Genomic DNA, 18430 nt, shown 5'->3' with positions numbered 1-18430 from the left:
TCTGGCGGAAAGGGACGTGGCATTTTGTGTCGGCAATGGCTGTACTGCGTGGGAAAGATGCTACAGTGTGGCGTGACGGAGGGTCGGAGCGAATGACGGGCCCCGCACAGCCGCGGCGGCGGCGGCGGCTCCACCACCTCCTCCCGCCCACCGCCTGGCCTGATAGTGGCCGCTGCCTGCCACTCCGCCAATGGTGCTTTCAAAACAAACACTCTCGCACGCCGAGGCCGGGAGGAAGGAGGGAGGGAGTCCTTCCGCCATCTGAATCATCTGCACTGCTCGACCCCGCACCTTCCTGTTGACTGGCGGAGGAGGGGAGGCGGTGGCGAGGAGATCCCAACTGACTCCCCCTTTGGCGGCGGCACTTGGCGATGGACAGGGTGGGGACGGCCAAGGCAGCGATGATGCTGGTGTTGTCCGAGGAGCGCTTACCTTCCTTCCCACCACCACTCTCTCTCTCTCTCTCTCTCTCTCTCTCTCTCTCTCTCTCATATCTCTCTCTCTCTCTCTCTCTCTCTCTCTCTCTCTCTCTCTCTCTCTCTCTCTCTCTCTCTCTCTCTCTCTCTTCCCCTTTCTTCTGAGGTGGAATTGTTTTTTTGTAGATTGTTGATATCTAAATTCTAGAGAGCCTAGAATGCTGAGTTATTATTTCTATCTGAGGCCGAGAAAAATAAGTCTCTTGAACTTCAGTGTATATCAAATGGTGGGGTGGATCAGATCAACAATTAAATTAGCAATGTCTTGTTGAATTGCAGCACACGCCTTATCTTGCTCTGCTATTCTAATTGTTATGTTCTTTTATAAAAAAGCATCTGTTGGTCAAACCAATAAAGCAAGATTATCTTGTAAAATCTAGCCGCATAATCTTGAAAGAAACTATCAAATCAGTCCTAATCCTTTGCTCTTTTCCTGGGTTCCTGCAAATCATGACTTTTCAAGCATGCCTCTGTCATGGTTGACTGGGATCTATTTCAAGAGACAGCCAGTCTGATATTCTACCTCCTATAAACTCGGTAAACCAATTTTTTTTCCTTTATCCTAACTTCTTGTGTCCCAGTCTAGTTTCTGATTTACATTGTCTTCTGGTAGAATAACATTTCAATTCTCATCCTTGTTTGCAGATTTCCTCCTGAATTCTCTCCTGCAATTTCTATAACCTCCAGCCCCACAACAATCACATATTTGCACTCCTCCTTTGTTTCTTGAGCCCCTGGTTTTCTTTTGTCCACATTCACCTGCTGAAACCCATTCTGACTTGTCTCCATAAACTCCTCTACTAGTTCTTTTTTTTTAAAAGCTCCTTAAAATTAACCTTTTGGTTATCTGATGGTGCTCCTTTTGTAGCATCTTATGACTATTGGTATCTTAAAATAGAAGTTAGTGATTGGCTGTCAGCACCTGTGCATTTATGATTATAGCAATCGTTCAAGATGTGGGGTGACGTTGAACTTCTTACAAACGATGACACCGGCAATGTTCGTTTGAACCTTGAGACCAGGAAAGAGAGTGGAGCAGCCCTTTATCAAGTTGATACTATAGTTAAAATATCTTCTTCAGTGACGGTAAGTGTTTTTTTGTGGGAGCACAGGGAAGGAATGCACAAACACACAGTAAAGTTGTGGTTCTAATATGATATAAGCAGCTTGTAAACCATCATTGTAGTTGAATATTGAACGTGGCATCTCGGCCATTTTAACTATCTGTATTACGTGTATCAAAACAGAAAACCACTTCAATAATTGTATATGTTAGAAGCCCATTTATAAGCCATCTGAAGGTTGTATAAATAAGTAACCATGGGTTGAATGGTGAATAGTCCTTTAGTTTGTTACAAGTTTTCAATTCACACTGTGAAACTGTATGTGTTTTAATATTAATACAACTTGGAAATTAATGTGCAACACAAAAATCAAGCAAATAATTTATTTTAAGGGCAGAGCCATTATTTGTAGGAGGGTTGTCCAGTTTTAACATGAACTGAATTCACTAAATTTCTAACTGAGTTGTTAAAAAGTGAATTCATATCAATGATTTTCTAGTCTTGCTGTCCCATATGGACCCACAACCTGAACTGATTTTGGGAAACCAAATTAAATTTCTGTATCAAATATAATACTGCATTCAATATCATCCATTTAGATTTCAACAAACAAATTTAATAACTAATACAACATTTAAAATTGATTTATTATTCAGGTATCAGTCTGTCCCGAGCTTCTTGCCTATAGTAGCACTGATGGCTGTGTGGTTGTTGTGGACCAGTCAGTACTTATTATGGACCAGATTTGTCAGTCTGTGCTGCTGCAGCTTCAGTTTGGTGAGTAATGTTGGCTAATTCATTATCTTGATTCTAGTTCAAAATATTCCAGAGAATTGGAGATAAAAAATCCTCACAACAGATTCCAGTAATGTAAGTGTTGGAGCAGTTAGCAGAAAAAATGCTAAACATGCTGTGATAAAAGACATTTGGACAGGTACATGGATAAGAAAGGTCTCACGATACGGGGATATGGGCCCAACGTCGGCAGGTGGGACTAGTGTAGATGGGACATCTTGGTCAGCATGTGCAAGTTGGGCCCAAAGGTCTGATTCCATGCTGTATGATTATAATCATGTTATTTTTGAACTATCATTGAGATGAGAAAGAATTTGTTGAATTGTATTGCTGTAAATGTGCCAAAACTGAAGGAGTTATCTGTTACTTTTAAATGTAGTCTTTATCGCTTGATATGAGAAAGTAATCTGTCTTTGATCCAGTTAAATTTCAAATTCTTCAATTTCCTTTCCAGCCAGTGAGTAAGGATTGATATCTTGATTGTTTTATGCTGGTGGAAGTGTAGTTATTGTAAAACTGTTCTAAGCTGTTTCCTCAAAGAGCTATGTACGTGGGCTTTTAAGATAACTTGCGTTTTGAAAGATGCACGCACGTACTGCATACTGAAAACATAATTTGATTTGTAAAGCCATCCTTCTAAAGGCATTGCTCTGGTTTAGTTCAAATAATCAATTTTTTATTTGGAAAGAGTAGCATTTTCTGTGGATGGCAACAGCAAATTCCAAAAAATGAAAAATTTGGATTCAGCATCTACCATGAATAAAGCTGATTTAATTTAGGTATCCAAATAACAAACTGATCCCATTCACACAAGAATTCACAATATAACATGATTTTTAAATCTCACTTTGTCATGAATTTCTATGCCAAATGGAAGGAATTGAATGTTTAATTCCCATAAATTTTACTCTGTTGGTTTAGCACTGCAGCAGGTAAGGGTTGTTTTACACAGACATTTGTTCAAAATCCAGAAACATCCACTCTCAAGATGATCAAAATCATTATTTTTTGCACAATAATGTCATAAGAACATCTAAATTGTCTATATTTTGTGTTATTGTCTATCCATTATAAATATTTTCATACTAAACTATGAATAAAACTGTAGTGTGGAAGTGTTCAGTCAGATATTTAGTTTGAAAATATTGATCATGGATAGACAATAACACAAAATATAGATGATTTAGATGATCTTATGTCATGATTGTGCAAGAAAATAATGAATTTGATTATCTTGAGAGTGGATGTTTCTGGATTGTGATAGATCGGAATGTGGTCGCTACCATGATTTATGCCCCGATATCGGCAGGCAAGACACGGCAATATCGGGGCCTAAATAACATATTTTGCATCACCTGATTAAAATGAAACCACACCAAAAAGTAAGATAAGAAATAAACGACATACCTTTTGTTTTGTCCTGCACTTGCGATCCGTGATGTTGAAGGCATTGAAGGCGTTAGAAGTCACGTTTAACTTCAATCCAGCGATTCAATCGACCAGCAACTTTAAAAAAAAAAAATGGCAACGGGACCGCAGAACAAATTTTCTTCACCAGCTTGTAGTCCGAGCAAATCCCTCTCCGACAACAAATACAAACCTGCATTTTAATCCAGCCCCCCCCCCCCCCTGCCCCTACAGCCTCCAGAATCGCACGCATAGTGGGCAGATCTGTAGCGCCACTGATGGTAGGATTTTGTAATTATGCTGCTACATGTTTATAGAAAGTTGCTGGGTTACAGTTCCATGGTACTGGTTATTCTCTTTCAGTTGCTGCCCTTGTGTGGAACTGTATGATTGTGTTTTGTTAGATTATTTAATTGCGATTAAAAATCATTTGGAAATTGATGTAATTAGACAATACAATTTCTGCATCCCAATTATAACTACATTCTGGGGCACTTTCAGATAGTGATTTGCTGAAGGGTCTGTTTGCATCTCTCTGCCTTATGGTAGTCTTAATTTAATATACTGTATTTGATTTTTCTGCTGTGTCAACTGTAGATACTGAAGTGGATGTAGTGGCACTTTGTCAGGAAGGACAGTTTCTGATGATTGGAGAAAGAAATGGAAATTTTCATCTATTGCATGTGAAATCCAGACAAACGCTATTAACCAATGTAAGTTGTCAATAACTTTTATAGTTGGGAGTAATTGAGAAGTCTTTTGTTAACATTCCAAAAAGCATCTCATTAACCTTCTGATTCAACGTCCTTGATCTATTGAGAGTTCAGATTAATTTAGTTTTGCAAATAGTTGCTCTGACAAATTAACTTGAAGTGCAAATTCATCCCATGATAAGTGTTTGATTACTCTTTTAGGAGTAAGGTATGAACCATTTACTATATTATAGCATCATACAAAATTATTAATTTGCATTGTTGTTACTTGTAGAATTGTTTAGTCAATTATTTTAGAAGCTAGCATTGTATTATGCTATAAGCAAGACCATTTACAGATTTTTTTGTCTCTCTTGGCAGTCATTGATAAAGAACTCTTCGAAAGGGAAGACTTACTTAAGTCTTACTTTAAAGGAAGAAGTCCCTCAATCAGGTGCCATTTAATTCTTTCAATTTTGTGGAACAATTGTTTTTGTTTAACAAGAAATAGGTTCAAGAATACTTTTCTTTTTTTTAATAACCAAATATTGTCAGTGAAATCAGAGATTACTGTTTTCTCAAATGTCTGGTCTAGCCAAGTGTCTACACAGGGTCCTCACAGTGGGTTAAAGTCTGGTCAGCGGAGGCGGACTCCACACTTCAGCAGTATTTTGGAAACACTGACTGGAAGGCGTTTGCAGCCCAGGCCACCCTTGACTCCCACACAGACATTCTTCTTTCGTGTGGCATGCACAGCCTAAAGTTGTAGGACAACTTGTTCTATTTGATCTTCTGTTTGTGCACGTCGAGTTGATTGCATTAGTCGAAACAGGGCAGACCACGTGAAGGTTGCAATCTTCCACCCCACACAGACATTGATTCCTATACATCCTCTGTTCTGGACTTTATAAACTCCACCATCAACAGTGTCACCTCCCTCAAACGGGTGACCATATTCCCGAATCAGAAGCCATGGATGAACAGCGAGGTCAGGCTACTGCTGAAAGCACGGGACACCGCTTTCAGGTCAGGCGATGCCCGAGCCTACAGTTCATCCAGGACTAACCTGAAGAGGGGCATCAAGAAGGCCAAGCACTGCCATAAGCTAAGGATTGAGGAGCACTTCAACAACAACTCCAACCCCCTACGCATGTGGCAAGGCATCCAGGCCATCACGGACTATAGACCCACCAACACCACCCCCACATCCAGCAACGCCTCCTTCCTTGAGGAGCTTAACCACTTCTATGGCTGCTTTGATAGGGACAATCTAGAGATGGCCATCAAGGCTGTGCTCCCTTCCCCTGGTACTATCACCATCACCAGCCCCTCACACTCACTCCCTACGACGTGTACGTGGGCACTGAGGATTAATGCACGTAAGGCTGCTGGCCCTGACGGCATCCCCGGGCGTGTCCTCAGGGCCTGTGCTGCGCAGCTGACAGACGTCTGGACTGACATCTTCAACCTATCACTTGCCCAAGCAGTTGTCCCCACGTGCCTTAAAACCACCTCCATCGTGCCAGTGCCAAAACACTCCACTGCGGCAAGCCTCAACGACTTCCGCCCAGTTGCACTTACTCCCATCATCACCAAGTGCTTCGAGAGGCTGGTCCTGGCACACCTCAAAAGCTGCCTACCCCCCACATTGGATCCCTATCAGTTCGCCTACCGCAAGAACAGGAATACGGAGGATGCCATCTCAACGGCACTTCACTCCGCCCTCTCCCACCTCGACAACAGAGACACCTACGTGAGAATGCTGTTCATCGATTATAGCTGAGCATTTAACACCATTATACCCTCTAAACTGATCACCAAACTTGGTGACCTGGGCATCGACCCCTCCCTCTGCAACTGGATATTGGACTTTCTAACCAACAGACCCCAGTCTGTTAGGTTAGACAAGCACACCTCTTCAACCCTCACCCTGAACACCGGCGTTCCACAGGGCTGTGTGCTGAGCCCCCTCCTCTACTCCCTCTTCACCCACGACTGCACACTTGTACATGGTACTATCACCATCATCAAGTATGCAGATGATACAACGGTGATTGGCCTCATCAGCAACAACGATGAGTCGGCCTATAGGGAGGAGGTCCAGCTCCTAGCAGCATGGTGCGCTGACAACAACCTGGCCCTTAACTCCAAGAAGACCATGGAGCTCATTGTAGACTTCAGAAAGTCTAGGGGCGGCACGCACACCCCCATCCACATTAACGGGACTGAGGTGGAACATGTTTCCAGCTTCAGGTTCCTGGGGGTCAACATCTCCGATGACCTCTCTTGGACCGACAATACCTCAACTCTGGTCAAGAAGGCTCACCAGCGTCTCTTCTTCCTGAGGAGACTAAAGAAGGTCCATCTGTCTCCTCAGATTCTGGTGAACTTCTACCGTTGCACCATCGAGAGCATCCTTACCAACTGTATCACAGCATGGTATGGAAACTGTTCTGTCTCCGACCGGAAAGCACTGCAGAGGGTGGTGAAAATTGCCCAACGCATCACCGGTTCCTCACTCCCCTCCATTGACTCTGTCCAAAGCAAGCGTTGTCTGCCAAAGGCGCTCAGCATCTTCAAGGACTGCTCTCACCCCAACCACAGACTGTTTACCCTCCTACCATCCGGGAGGTGCTACAGGTCTCTCCGTTGCCGGACCAGTAGGTCCAGGAACAGCTTCTTCCCTGCGGCTGTTACATTACTCAACACTGTACCTCGGTGATTGCCCCCCCCCAGACACTCCTTCCACCAGGAAAAAAATAATTGCACTATTATGACTGTATGCACGTAAATATATTTATTTATTGCTCATATTCTATGTCGCTCTTCTAGGGAGATGCTAACTGCATTTCGTTGTCTCTGTACTGTGCACTGCACAATGACAATAAAGTTTGAATCTGAATCTACTGTACATTCAATGATTTTTTTAAAGATTGACTTATTTTACAAAAAACTACAGGACCTTTACCTGACTGGAATAGAACTTTCTAAATTAAACTCTGTTCAGTCTGCAATATATGAAAGATAATTATAAGCCAAACCATCCTGGTATAATAAGCTACACATTTCAGATTCAGTGTCATTAGTTTCTTTCTTGTGAATCCTACCATTATTGTCCGATACATTCTTTGTTTGTGTATTGGGTTGGACCAGGTCTGTGGAAGGAAATGGACAAACAATGTTTCTGGACATAAAGTGCTGGAATAACTTAGTGTCGGGCAGCATCTCTGGAACATAGAGAGCTGACGTTTCTTTAGACTGAATCATCATCTATCCATGTTCTCCAGATATGCTGCCTGACCCTCAGTGCTGCTACTCCTGCACTTTGTGTCCTTTTGTGTAAACCAGCATCTCCATTTCCTTGTTTGTACTGAACAATGTTTTTGCGTGGGTCCCTCCAGCAGATTGTTTTTTGCTCAGGATTCCAGCGTCTGCTTTATCTTGTGAATTGGTTGTGTAGTACTTCAAGTCCCATAATACCTGATGAATCATTACTTTATACCTTTTGTGTAGTTTGTGTTCATAACTGGACACAGTACTCCACCTGCAGACAAATTGAAGTAATGTACACGTTTAGCTTTCTATTTTATATCTTTAGATATTAATCAAGAGATAACAAATATCTGCCTATGTGCAGGTCAAAAGTCCATTATTTTTCTTAAATTTAAAATGTAAACATGAAAAATATTTTTTACTTTCCCATTCTTGCTTAAATATGTTATTTTACATGTTTTCTATATTGCACATTGTGTGCATAATGTTCAATTTAGAATCATCTTCCGCTCATCTGTATGAATTATTCAACTTTGTTTAGTTTACAACTGTAACTGACAGTAAACACCTGGGATAAGCTGAACCTTGAGCATCATTTGTTATAAGAATCTCATTGAAGTGAAGTTTCACTGCTGGTAAACCTTTTCTTTCCTTTTTTAGGTACCTACTGCGTGGCCCTACTAAGCAACAATGGTTTCTTTTGGGTTTCGTGTCTTCAGCTTGCCAAACTTCAGGAAGGTAAAATACTAGCATTGCAATTAAAGGCAAAGTACAAGGTAGTACGGGTAGAGTTTAGTCAAGCTGGTGAAGAAGGCATTTGGTGTGCTTGCCTTCATTCAATGGGGCACTGAATACAAGAGTTGGAATGTCATGTTACAGTTATACATGATGTTGATGAGATTATACCTGGAATATTGTGAGCAGTTCTGTTGCCTTGCTATAGCTTGTGCTTAAGCTAAAGAGTGTGCAGAAACGTTTCACAAGGATGTTGCTGTGACTGAAGCCCTTGATTAATTGATGAAAACAGACCCTTCAGCTCACCGAGGCCATGCTATTGTTTATCACCCATTCACATTAGTTCTGTGTTATCCCATCTTTTCATCAACTCCCAGCATATTGCAGGCGATTTACAGAGGCTCATTAACCAACAAACCCGCATGTCTTTGGGAGGTAATCACAGAGAGAACGTGCAAATTCCACATAGATAGCATCTACTGTCAAGGTTGCACCCAGGTCACTGGCGCTACGAGACAGCAACTTTACCAACTGCACCATCATGACACTTTACTTTAGCGATAAAGAGAGACTGGATATGCTTATGCTATGTTTTGCCCTAAAGTGAAGAAAGCTGAGGGGTAAGCGTAATTTTTGAAAACACTGTTTCAGAAAATGGCGGCGCCTCGCGGCAGCGGCCTCTGCAGTCCGTCTGTCTGTCTTTTCTTTTTTTTTGTCCTGTTAGGTGTATGTTTTGGTGTTATTTTAATTTTATTTTTAGCTGTGTATATGTGGGGGAGGGTGGGGGAAACGTTTTAATCTCTTCCCTGTGCGGGGACCTGACTTTCCCTGTCGAGTCGCCGTTGTCGTTGGGGCCTAATATCGTGGAGCCGGCGGCCTCCAACCAGAATCGACCTGGGGCTCCAGTCGCCGAGCCTGTGGATTCACCTTCACGGAGCTGGCTGTCTTCGGAGCGCTGTGGCGGCGCGTGGCTGCGACTCGACTTCGGAGTTCAGAGGCTTCGGCTGCAGGCCCTGTGGACAGTAACATCGGGAGCTCACGGGTCCCTGGTGGGAGACCGCTTTTTAGAGCTCCCGCAACACCAAACTTCTCCCGCCCGAATCGAGGGGTTTAAATCGACCCGGAGCGGGGCCTTACATCGCCCGGCGCGGCTTAAACGGCCGCGGGACTTACCATCGCCCGCCGGGAGCTCTTAACTCCAAGAGCCTCGATCAGCTCGATGCAGCAGTTTGACTGCATCACTGCGGGAGAAGAATAAAGAACAGAGAACATAGAAGAGATAAGACTTTTGGCTTCCATCACAGTGAGGAGGTGTTTGGAGATTCACTGCGATGGATGTTTGTGTGGAATTGTGTTAATTGTGTGTGTTGGTTTTTTTTGCTGTTATGACTGCAGGAACGTAATTTTGTTTGAACCTAAGGTCTAAATGACAATAAACGGCATTCTGATTCTGAATATCATGAGGGGAAATTAGGTGGAAGGTTAGTCTTTTTTCTGTGTAGGGAAGTCTAAAACTTGAGAACATGCATTTAAAGTGAGAGAGGAAAAGGTTAAAAATTTAACACGTTTTTCACACAGAGGCTAGTGGGGGTCTGGAACGAGCTGCCAGACGAAGTGGTAGAGGCGGGTACAATTACAAAGTTTAAAAGATGCAGCCAAATAGGAGTGTCTGAGTGTGTGTGTGTGTGTGTGTGTGTGTGCGCGTGCGTCCCCACCCTCTCTGCCTCCCCACCCTCTCTGCCCCCCCACCCTCTCTGCCCCTCTCTGCCCCCCCACCCTCTCTGCCCCCCCCATCCTCTCTGCCCCCCCCACCCTCTCTGCCCCCCCATCCTCTCTGCTCCCCCACCCTTCTCTGCCCCCACACCCTTCTCTGCCCCCACCCCTCTCTGCCCCCCCAACCTCTCTGCCCCCCCACTCTATCTGCCCCCTCTCTCTATCTGCCCCCCCACTCTATCTGCCCCCCCACTCTCTCTGCCCCCCCACTCTCTCTGCCCCCCCACTCTCTCTGCCCCCCCACTCTCTCTGCCCCCCCACTCTCTCTGCCCCCCCACTCTCTCTGCCCCCCCACTCTCTCTGGCCCCCCACTCTCTCTGCCCCCCACCCTCTCTGCCCCCCCACCCTCTGCCCCCCCTCCCTCTCTGCCCCCCTCCCTCTCTGCCCCCTGCCTCTCTGCCCCCCTCCCTCTCTGCCCCCCTTCCTCTCTGCCCCCCCTCTCTGCCCCCCTCCCTCTCTGCTCCCCCTCATTCTCTGCTCCCCCTCCCTCTCTGCCCCCCCTCCCTCTCTGCTCCCCCTCCATCTCTGCCCCCCCTCCCTCACTGCCCCCCTGCCTCTCTGCCCCCCTCCCTCTCTGCCCCCCTCCCTCTCTGCCCCCCCTCCCTCACTGCCCCCCTGCCTCTCTGCCCCCCTCCCTCTCTGCCCCCTCCCTCTCTGCCCCCTCCCTCTCTGCCCCCTCCCTCTCTGCCCCCTCCCTCTCTGCCCCCCCTCCATCTCTGCCCCCCTCCATCTCTGCCTCTCCCTCCCTGCCCCCCTTCCAGTCTGCCCCCCTTCCCTCTCTGCCCCCCTCCCTCTCTGCCCCCCTCCCCCTCCCCCTCTAGGGTGTGGTGAATATTGGGACCTATGAGTGAGTGGTGAGTATTGCGTTGAAAAACCAGTCCTCCCCTGTGATGCCGCCGCCCCCCCACCCCTCAATCTCTACCCCTCTCCCTCTCCACCCCCCCCCCCCCCCCCCTAGCTGCGCCTGCGCAGTTGGGGTTATGCGTGAGTGGATAGGGCGGGGGATAGGGTAAAAGGAGCGAATTAATAATTTTAATATAAAGGGGCATATATATCAATTGTGTGTGGGGGGTGGTTAGTGAGTGTGTGTGACGCCGAAGCCCCACCCCCCCCTGCAACCGTGCATTGAGGGGACGATACCCAACGGGTCCCCCTTGGTCTAGTAATCATACAAAAGAGGCACCGGAAATGTGGCAGCTCTTGTATATTGCTTCAGTGTAATCTACTATTCCTACACTCTCACACTTAAGTATGATTGTGCCTATTATAGGAAGATTTTTACTGAACTGTATGCAAAAAGGAATTTCAATGTACCCAGGTACTTGTGACAATAAAACACCATTAAATTGAATCATTGAACCCTTTGGTTAGCATGGATAAATGGCCTCTTTGCATGCTGTATGAAATCCATGACTAAATGATAATGGAAAGCATAAAAATGAAGCGTGATTGTTTTGGAGATGTGCATAAACATCTGAGTTCCCCTACCTGTTTGCAACCTCCTGTATACTTGTGCATCATCCTTTCCACTCGCATAAAATACTTCTCACTTTCCACTAATCCTACATTTATTCTGATACCTGCACTATTCTGATTCTGTAATACCTGCCTAATTTAAGTGTGTTGCTGGGGATAACAGTGACAGTGCATCGTAGTTTAATCTGTGCTTGGATGAATTTGGAGAGGGGTTGATTTGGAAGTCTAGTTGGGGGATGAGATTAACTTGCAGGTTCCACATGCCCATGGTCTCTAGATTCCCTCCAATACCTCATCCCAGAATTCTTTGTATTCTTAAGAATAAGAGGTTTTCCACAGCCCATGTCCAATGACTACAGTTCTTGTAATGTCTTGAGACATATAGAACTCTAATTTCGCTGCTCTAGATGTTGCTGTCTCAATTACATTACAACCACTTAACTGTTGGTGTGGTGCCTGAGTCCTATCTTTGAATTCCAAGCTTCCTCCTGAATGCTTCTAATGAATGGCATCTTTCTTCTCCAACTCAGTTTTAGTTTTTTATATATATCACCCTTCCCCTCCTGTTGAAGCACCTGCTGCCAGGAGCTGGAGTAAGTGCAGTAAAAATCTTGTTAAGGTTGGCTTTTTAAACCTTGAAATATCAAAAACGTGAAATATAACATAAAATCGGAAAGAAACTTGATTAGACTGACGACGGGAAAAAGCTGAGTAAGATTCTGCAACAATTTTCGTGCTATTGTGTACCGTTTTGACGTAGCTCCTTGAGATCGCAGACAGACAAACAAGTCGAGTCTTTTAATAGTATATAGATAGTAATTCTAAAATTTCAGTACTATTTATTTATGATGCTTTGCATTTTTTTTTACAGCAATTGAGACAAACGATTTCAATGCCATAAAAATTGTAAGACCTCTAGATTTTCTAAAGATTATCTTTTAATGCTACTATATAGAAGATATATTGCAGTTAATTTCAAAATGCATTTTCTTCATATTAGTTGAAGGAACAAATGAAGATTAGGTTTGTGCAGACTGAAGATAAGCACACAGCTGGCTGTACCAATGCAGCGATCACTGGTTTGAAACATAATATTAAACTGCTTGTTGGGGTAAGTGGGATCTTCTTTTAGATTTGGCATGTTATTTGTCACCTTTAACTGTTTTCAGGATCCTCAATAAAGTATTCTATGTAACAGTGATCTGAATTGGAAGTTTCTGATTTAAACTCTACAGTGCATGGGTAAATTACTCAAACACTTCTGAATTCAAATCTGAACCCACACAGTGAAATCATTGAGCATTTGACGTGTCGCAAGAGTTCTTGCAGTTATCTATTGTAATTAATGAAAGATCTGCAACGATCGATTCCAGTTGTTTCTCAGCATTTTGTTCTGGTTACAGTTGGGAAAACTTTCAATTAAAAAAAGTGGCTTCTTTGGGTGTAGATTGTCTTGTATCGTATGATGTGTTTTTGTTATAATAAATCAGAACTAGAAAATAATCACTGGAAAACGTTGAGCACATTAGAACAGAAGTGTCAATATACAACTCCGTGAGAGAATGGGCGCTCTGCAGTTGTAAATCAGTTAGTTTCAGAGGAGCCCTTTTCTGGGTAATTTCAATTATTTTTCTAGGATTTAACAATTTGCTTGTTTGGCATTCCATGCATGTGCTAAACATTTGAGGCCTCCACCACTGTCACATCAGCTACAGTTACTTGCTCAGATTAAACTTCCCACACCTATCACCACTTCTACCAAGAAGTTCAGGAGCATGGCAACTCCACCTAAATATGTGTAATGTGCAAAAAGCAACTGCATTAATATGTTTAAATAACCTTTGTTGTTTCATTGCCTTCTTATAAACAGATCTAAATTTTATGATTTTATTTTCCCTGCTGAAATGTTGTATATCTGCAACAGAGAAATTATTATATTTATATGTGATGTGTTTCAGGGTACAGGTGATAGTGTATTGTCAACATGGAACATGAATGATGTCAAGGAATTGGAGGCCAGTCATGTTGTTGATTCATCCATAATGAAAGGTAAACAAAATTTAAATATGTTGAAGCATCACTTTGGAAAACATTTACCATTGGAACCAAATTTTTTTTTTTTTGCAAAACTTGCTGACCGTTTTATTTCTTTGTTTTGTGCAATGAGTATTATTAACACTGTCCCTTTAATGATATTTTCCTTAATGAGAAACTAGTCTGTTGCAATCTCCACATCTAACATAATTATCAATTCTTCAGGAGGACCTTGGTGCATATTTATAAAGACTCTTTTTTGAATAATGTTTCCTTATGAATCCTTGTGCTTTAAATAATAATAGCTGATCTATCGTCTTATAGTGACAGATTTTCATGACACTGGGATTTGTTCTGCTTTCTCAAAGTCGTGTCTAAAAATTAATGAGCCTCTTTATTTTGGCAAAATAATTAGTGATCTTGAAAACGGACGCACTGGGAAGTGGGTGCTAATATTGCAAATAATCAATTGCTATACATATTAATGAAATCATTCATCATATTTTCCCTTCTCTGAAGAGGAAATGGTCTCGGGCCTCTATCATTATGCTGCAAAAGCAAAGCATGGTAGGACGTTTCAGATTAAAAATCGACCTCTTCAAGTTGACGCAGCACGAACATGTCAATGTCCCAGTGTGGATATTGTTATCAGAATGAAACATTGGACCACATAGCTGACATCCTACCGATCCTACTGACTTTCCCAGATACCTGCAGCACTGTGGTCCTCTGCCGACCATTATGCTTTGTTGCTGTTTTAACACAATGCTCCCTGCGTGTACATCCCCTCCTCATCCAGTGCATGATACTTCCCTCCCATTCTTATGCCATTTGCTTAAATAGTGAAGATTAAGGACATCGCAGGGGACAGACTTCTGACCGACATACACTACAAACCAACTGACTCACATGGCTATCTGGACTACACGTCCTCCCACCCTGCCCCCTGTAAAGACTCCATCTCCTACTCCCAATTCCTCCGGCTACGCCGCATCTGCTCCCAGGATGAGACGTTCCACACCAGGGCATCGGAAATGTCCTCGTTCTTCAGGGAACGGGGATTCCCCTCCGCCACCATAGATGAGGCTCACACCAGGGTCTCATTCATACCCCGCAACACTGCTCTCTCTCCCCATCCCCGCACTCGCAACAAGGGCAGAGTCCCCCTAGTCCTCACCTTTCACCCCACCAGCCGGCAAATACAACAAATAATCCTCCGCCATTTCCGCCACCTCCAACGTGACCCCACCACTCGCCACATCTTCCCATCTCCCCCTATGTCTGCCTTCCGCAAAGACCGCTCCCTCCGCAACTCCCTTGTCAATTCTTCCCTTCCCTCCCGTACCACCCCCTCCCCGGGAACTTTCCGTTGCAACCGCAAGAAATGCAACACCTGTCCCTTCACCTCCCCCCTCGACTCCATTCAAGGACCCAAGCAGTCGTTCCAGGTGCGACAAAGGTTCACCTGTATCTCCTCCAACCTCATCTACTGCATCCGCTGCTCTAGATGTCAGCTGATTTACATCAGGGAGACTAAGCGGAGGTTGGACGATCGTTTCGCTGAACACCTCCGCTCAGTCCGCAATAACCTACCTGAACTCCCAGTGGCTCAGCACTTCAACTCCCCCTCCCATTCCCAATCCGACCTCTCTGTCCTGGGTCTCCTCCATTGCCAGAGTAAGCAACAGCGGAAATTGGAGGAACAGCACCTCATATTCCGCCTGGGTTGCTTGCGTCCGGATGGCATGAATATTGAATTCTCCCAATTTTGCTAGCCCTTGCTGTCTCCTCCCCTTCCTTAACCCTCGAGCTGTCTCCTCCCATCCCCCCCGCCCTCGGGCTCCTCCTCCTCCCTTTTTCCTTCCTTCTCCCCCCCACCCCCCATCAGTCTGAAGAAGGGTTTCGGCCCGAAACGTCGCCTATTTCCTTCGCTCCATAGATGCTGCTGCACCCGCTGAGTTTCTCCAGCATTTTTGTGTACCCCAGTAAATATCATATGTTGCCTGGCTACGTGAGTTAGCCAGGTTGGGGATGTGTGTGTGTGTTTTCCTTTTAATTAAGGTACCTGACCAAAACATGTCCGCAAAAATCAGAAAACATTTTGCAGTGTTGCTCTCTAGTGTAGGTCATGTTGCTATGGCAGAAAGTCACCATGATTATCTCCCCCTAACCTCTTAACTGGATCATCTGACACCACTCAACATTCTCCCGTCTCAAGACCTCACTCAAGACCTCATTTCATGCATATTTGGCATTAATGTACAGTTCCAAGTCCTGTGAGGTGAATTGTGAGTGTTCCCTCTGCCTAGCAGCCTCTCAGTACACTTGCTTTTATTGTATCTATCTGCACTTGCTGCCGGGTGTGTCTTTTACAATCCAACACCCTTGTGCAGGAAAATGTGGGCAGATATATCTGGTTGTATGCCTGCTAAAACAGTGAAGGCCCTGTTTTATCATGTAATTCTAGATGGAAAAACACTGCAATGCATTTAGTATTTCAAAAATATTGATGGCTGGCAGGGATTTATTTGCAGGAAAAGGTTATGGGTGTAAATATAGTATTTCGCATGCTCATTGTGCTTCTAAAATGTCCCATTATCTTAGAACTTGCTGTTCTTTTGAGTCTTCTGATGATCTAATTCAGTACATAGTTGAAATGGAAGTGTAAGAATGTAATGTTTGCAAGAATTAAAATTAAACAAGTTGAAGGTGAAAAATGTACTAAATAACAATGAGAACAGTATTAAAAGTTCTCGTCTTTTTGTGTAGTTTTTTTGGTTGGAGCAAGGAAGGAAACAAGTTTTTAATTGTCTTTTGTACTTTAGAAAATGTATACATATGCTTTTAAAGAGCAAAGCTTACCTGAAACACTAGCAGAATCAACGATCATATTAATACTTAAAAAAGATAAAAATATAGAAGAACCAGGATCATATAGAGCTATCGTTTTGTTAAATACGGATCAAAAAATAATAGCGAAAACACTAGCCAGTAGACTAAGCAGGTATGTTAGTAGACTAATAAATGAGGATCAAACAGGATTTATACCTAAGAGACATTCATTCAATAACTTGAGACGTTTGCTTAACATAATGCACTCACATAAATCTCATGACCAAGAGTTATCTATCATCTCACTGGACGCAGAAAAAGCGTTTGATCAAGTAGAATGGGATTATATGATTAAAGTATTGCAAAAATTCCAATTGGGAGAGAACTTCATTGCATGGATAAAACTATTATATAACAAACCTACGGCTAGAATACTAACTAATAATATATTATCCTCGAAATTTGAACTATCAAGGGGCAATAGACAAGGTTGTTCATTATCTCCGCTGTTATTTGCTTTGGTAATTGAACCCCTTGCTGAAAAAATAAGCACACACCTGGATATTTACGGTTATAATACAAAATATTCAAATAACAAAATATCCCTATATGCCGATGATGTACTACTGTACATCACAAAACCACAAATTAGTATACCGAATATATTAAATTTAATTGAGGACTTTGGATCCTTCTCAGGATATAGAATAAATTGGAACAAAAGTGAAATTATGTCGATAAAACCAAAAGACTCAACACACCTCAGGAAATTCCCCTTTAAAATAGCTACAGAAAAATTCAAATATTTGGGAATTGAAATTACTAGAAATTACCAGGATATGTTTAAAGCCAATTATAATCCCTTACTTAAGAAATTAAATAATTTGATTAAATTCTGGAAAACACTTCCGATGTCCTTAATAGGCAGAATAAACGCTATAAAAATGATTTTCTTACCACAAATTCTATACCTATTTCAATCAATACCTATATATCTCCCAAAAAAGTTTTTCAAAAAATTGGACTCAGACATTACAAATTTTATATGGGATTATAAATCCCATAGAATACAAAGAACACACCTTAATAAACGAAAAGAGTTGGGGGGTCTAGCGCTCCCTAACTTTATGTATTATAATTGGGCAGTAAATATTAAAAATATTATTCACCTGCTGGACAATTCTGCCCAGCAGGCGGACTGGATTGTAATGGAAAAAGGGGACTGCTCCCCGAGTAATATAGGAGCGATTATCCTCTCACCAATAAATTTGAATAATAAAAATTATAATAAAAACCCAATTATACATAGCACAATTAGAACATGGAAACAAATAAAACAGAATCTAAAATTAAGAAACCTATCTCTCTCAATACCAATAGTCAATAACCCATCGTTTAAACCATCAATCATAGACAAATCATTTATACAATGGGAAAGAATGGGAATCAAAACGCTCGAAGATCTGTATGAATTGGGAAAATTACTATCATTTCAACAACTACAACTGAAATATAATTTGAAAAATAACCAATATTTTAAATATCTTCAAATTCGTGATTTTCTGAAAAAATACACAAAAGACTATCATAATATGCCTTCCGACTTACTGGATGAAGCAATGAAGACAAAGGCGGAATCAGCTAATCTAATATCGTACTTATATAATATCATTTTAAACATAGAAATACCCACAACAGATGGAATTAGAAGAGACTGGGAACAAGAATTAGCTATAAAAATTTCAAAAGAGAGCTGGGATAATCATTTACTACAGGTGCATAAATGTTCGATCAACGTACGACATACGCTTATCCAATTCAAAACATTACATAGACTATATTATTCAAAAACTAAATTAAATAAAATCTTTCC

The 18430-nt window shown here is 42.7% G+C and overlaps 1 protein-coding gene across 1 annotated transcript in view; it reads left to right on the top strand.

The window, feature by feature from the left end:
• The window catches only part of kntc1 (kinetochore associated 1), a 119773-nt gene that overhangs the window by 7549 nt on the left and 93794 nt on the right, over positions 1 to 18430 (top strand). Inside the window, exons 2-9 of the mRNA XM_033043204.1 lie at positions 1419 to 1562; positions 2197 to 2317; positions 4340 to 4455; positions 4816 to 4888; positions 8368 to 8445; positions 12563 to 12597; positions 12692 to 12802; positions 13650 to 13740. Coding sequence (XP_032899095.1) covers positions 1431 to 1562; positions 2197 to 2317; positions 4340 to 4455; positions 4816 to 4888; positions 8368 to 8445; positions 12563 to 12597; positions 12692 to 12802; positions 13650 to 13740 — 757 coding nt within the window. The 5' untranslated portion in view covers positions 1419 to 1430. The remainder of the gene's footprint in view (positions 1 to 1418; positions 1563 to 2196; positions 2318 to 4339; positions 4456 to 4815; positions 4889 to 8367; positions 8446 to 12562; positions 12598 to 12691; positions 12803 to 13649; positions 13741 to 18430) is intronic.

The sequence above is a fragment of the Amblyraja radiata genome, chromosome 25 (assembly GCF_010909765.2).
Source record: "Amblyraja radiata isolate CabotCenter1 chromosome 25, sAmbRad1.1.pri, whole genome shotgun sequence".
NCBI lineage: Eukaryota > Metazoa > Chordata > Chondrichthyes > Rajiformes > Rajidae > Amblyraja > Amblyraja radiata.
Note: the sequence above shows the minus strand (reverse complement) of the source record. Positions and strands in the feature narration are given on the sequence as shown.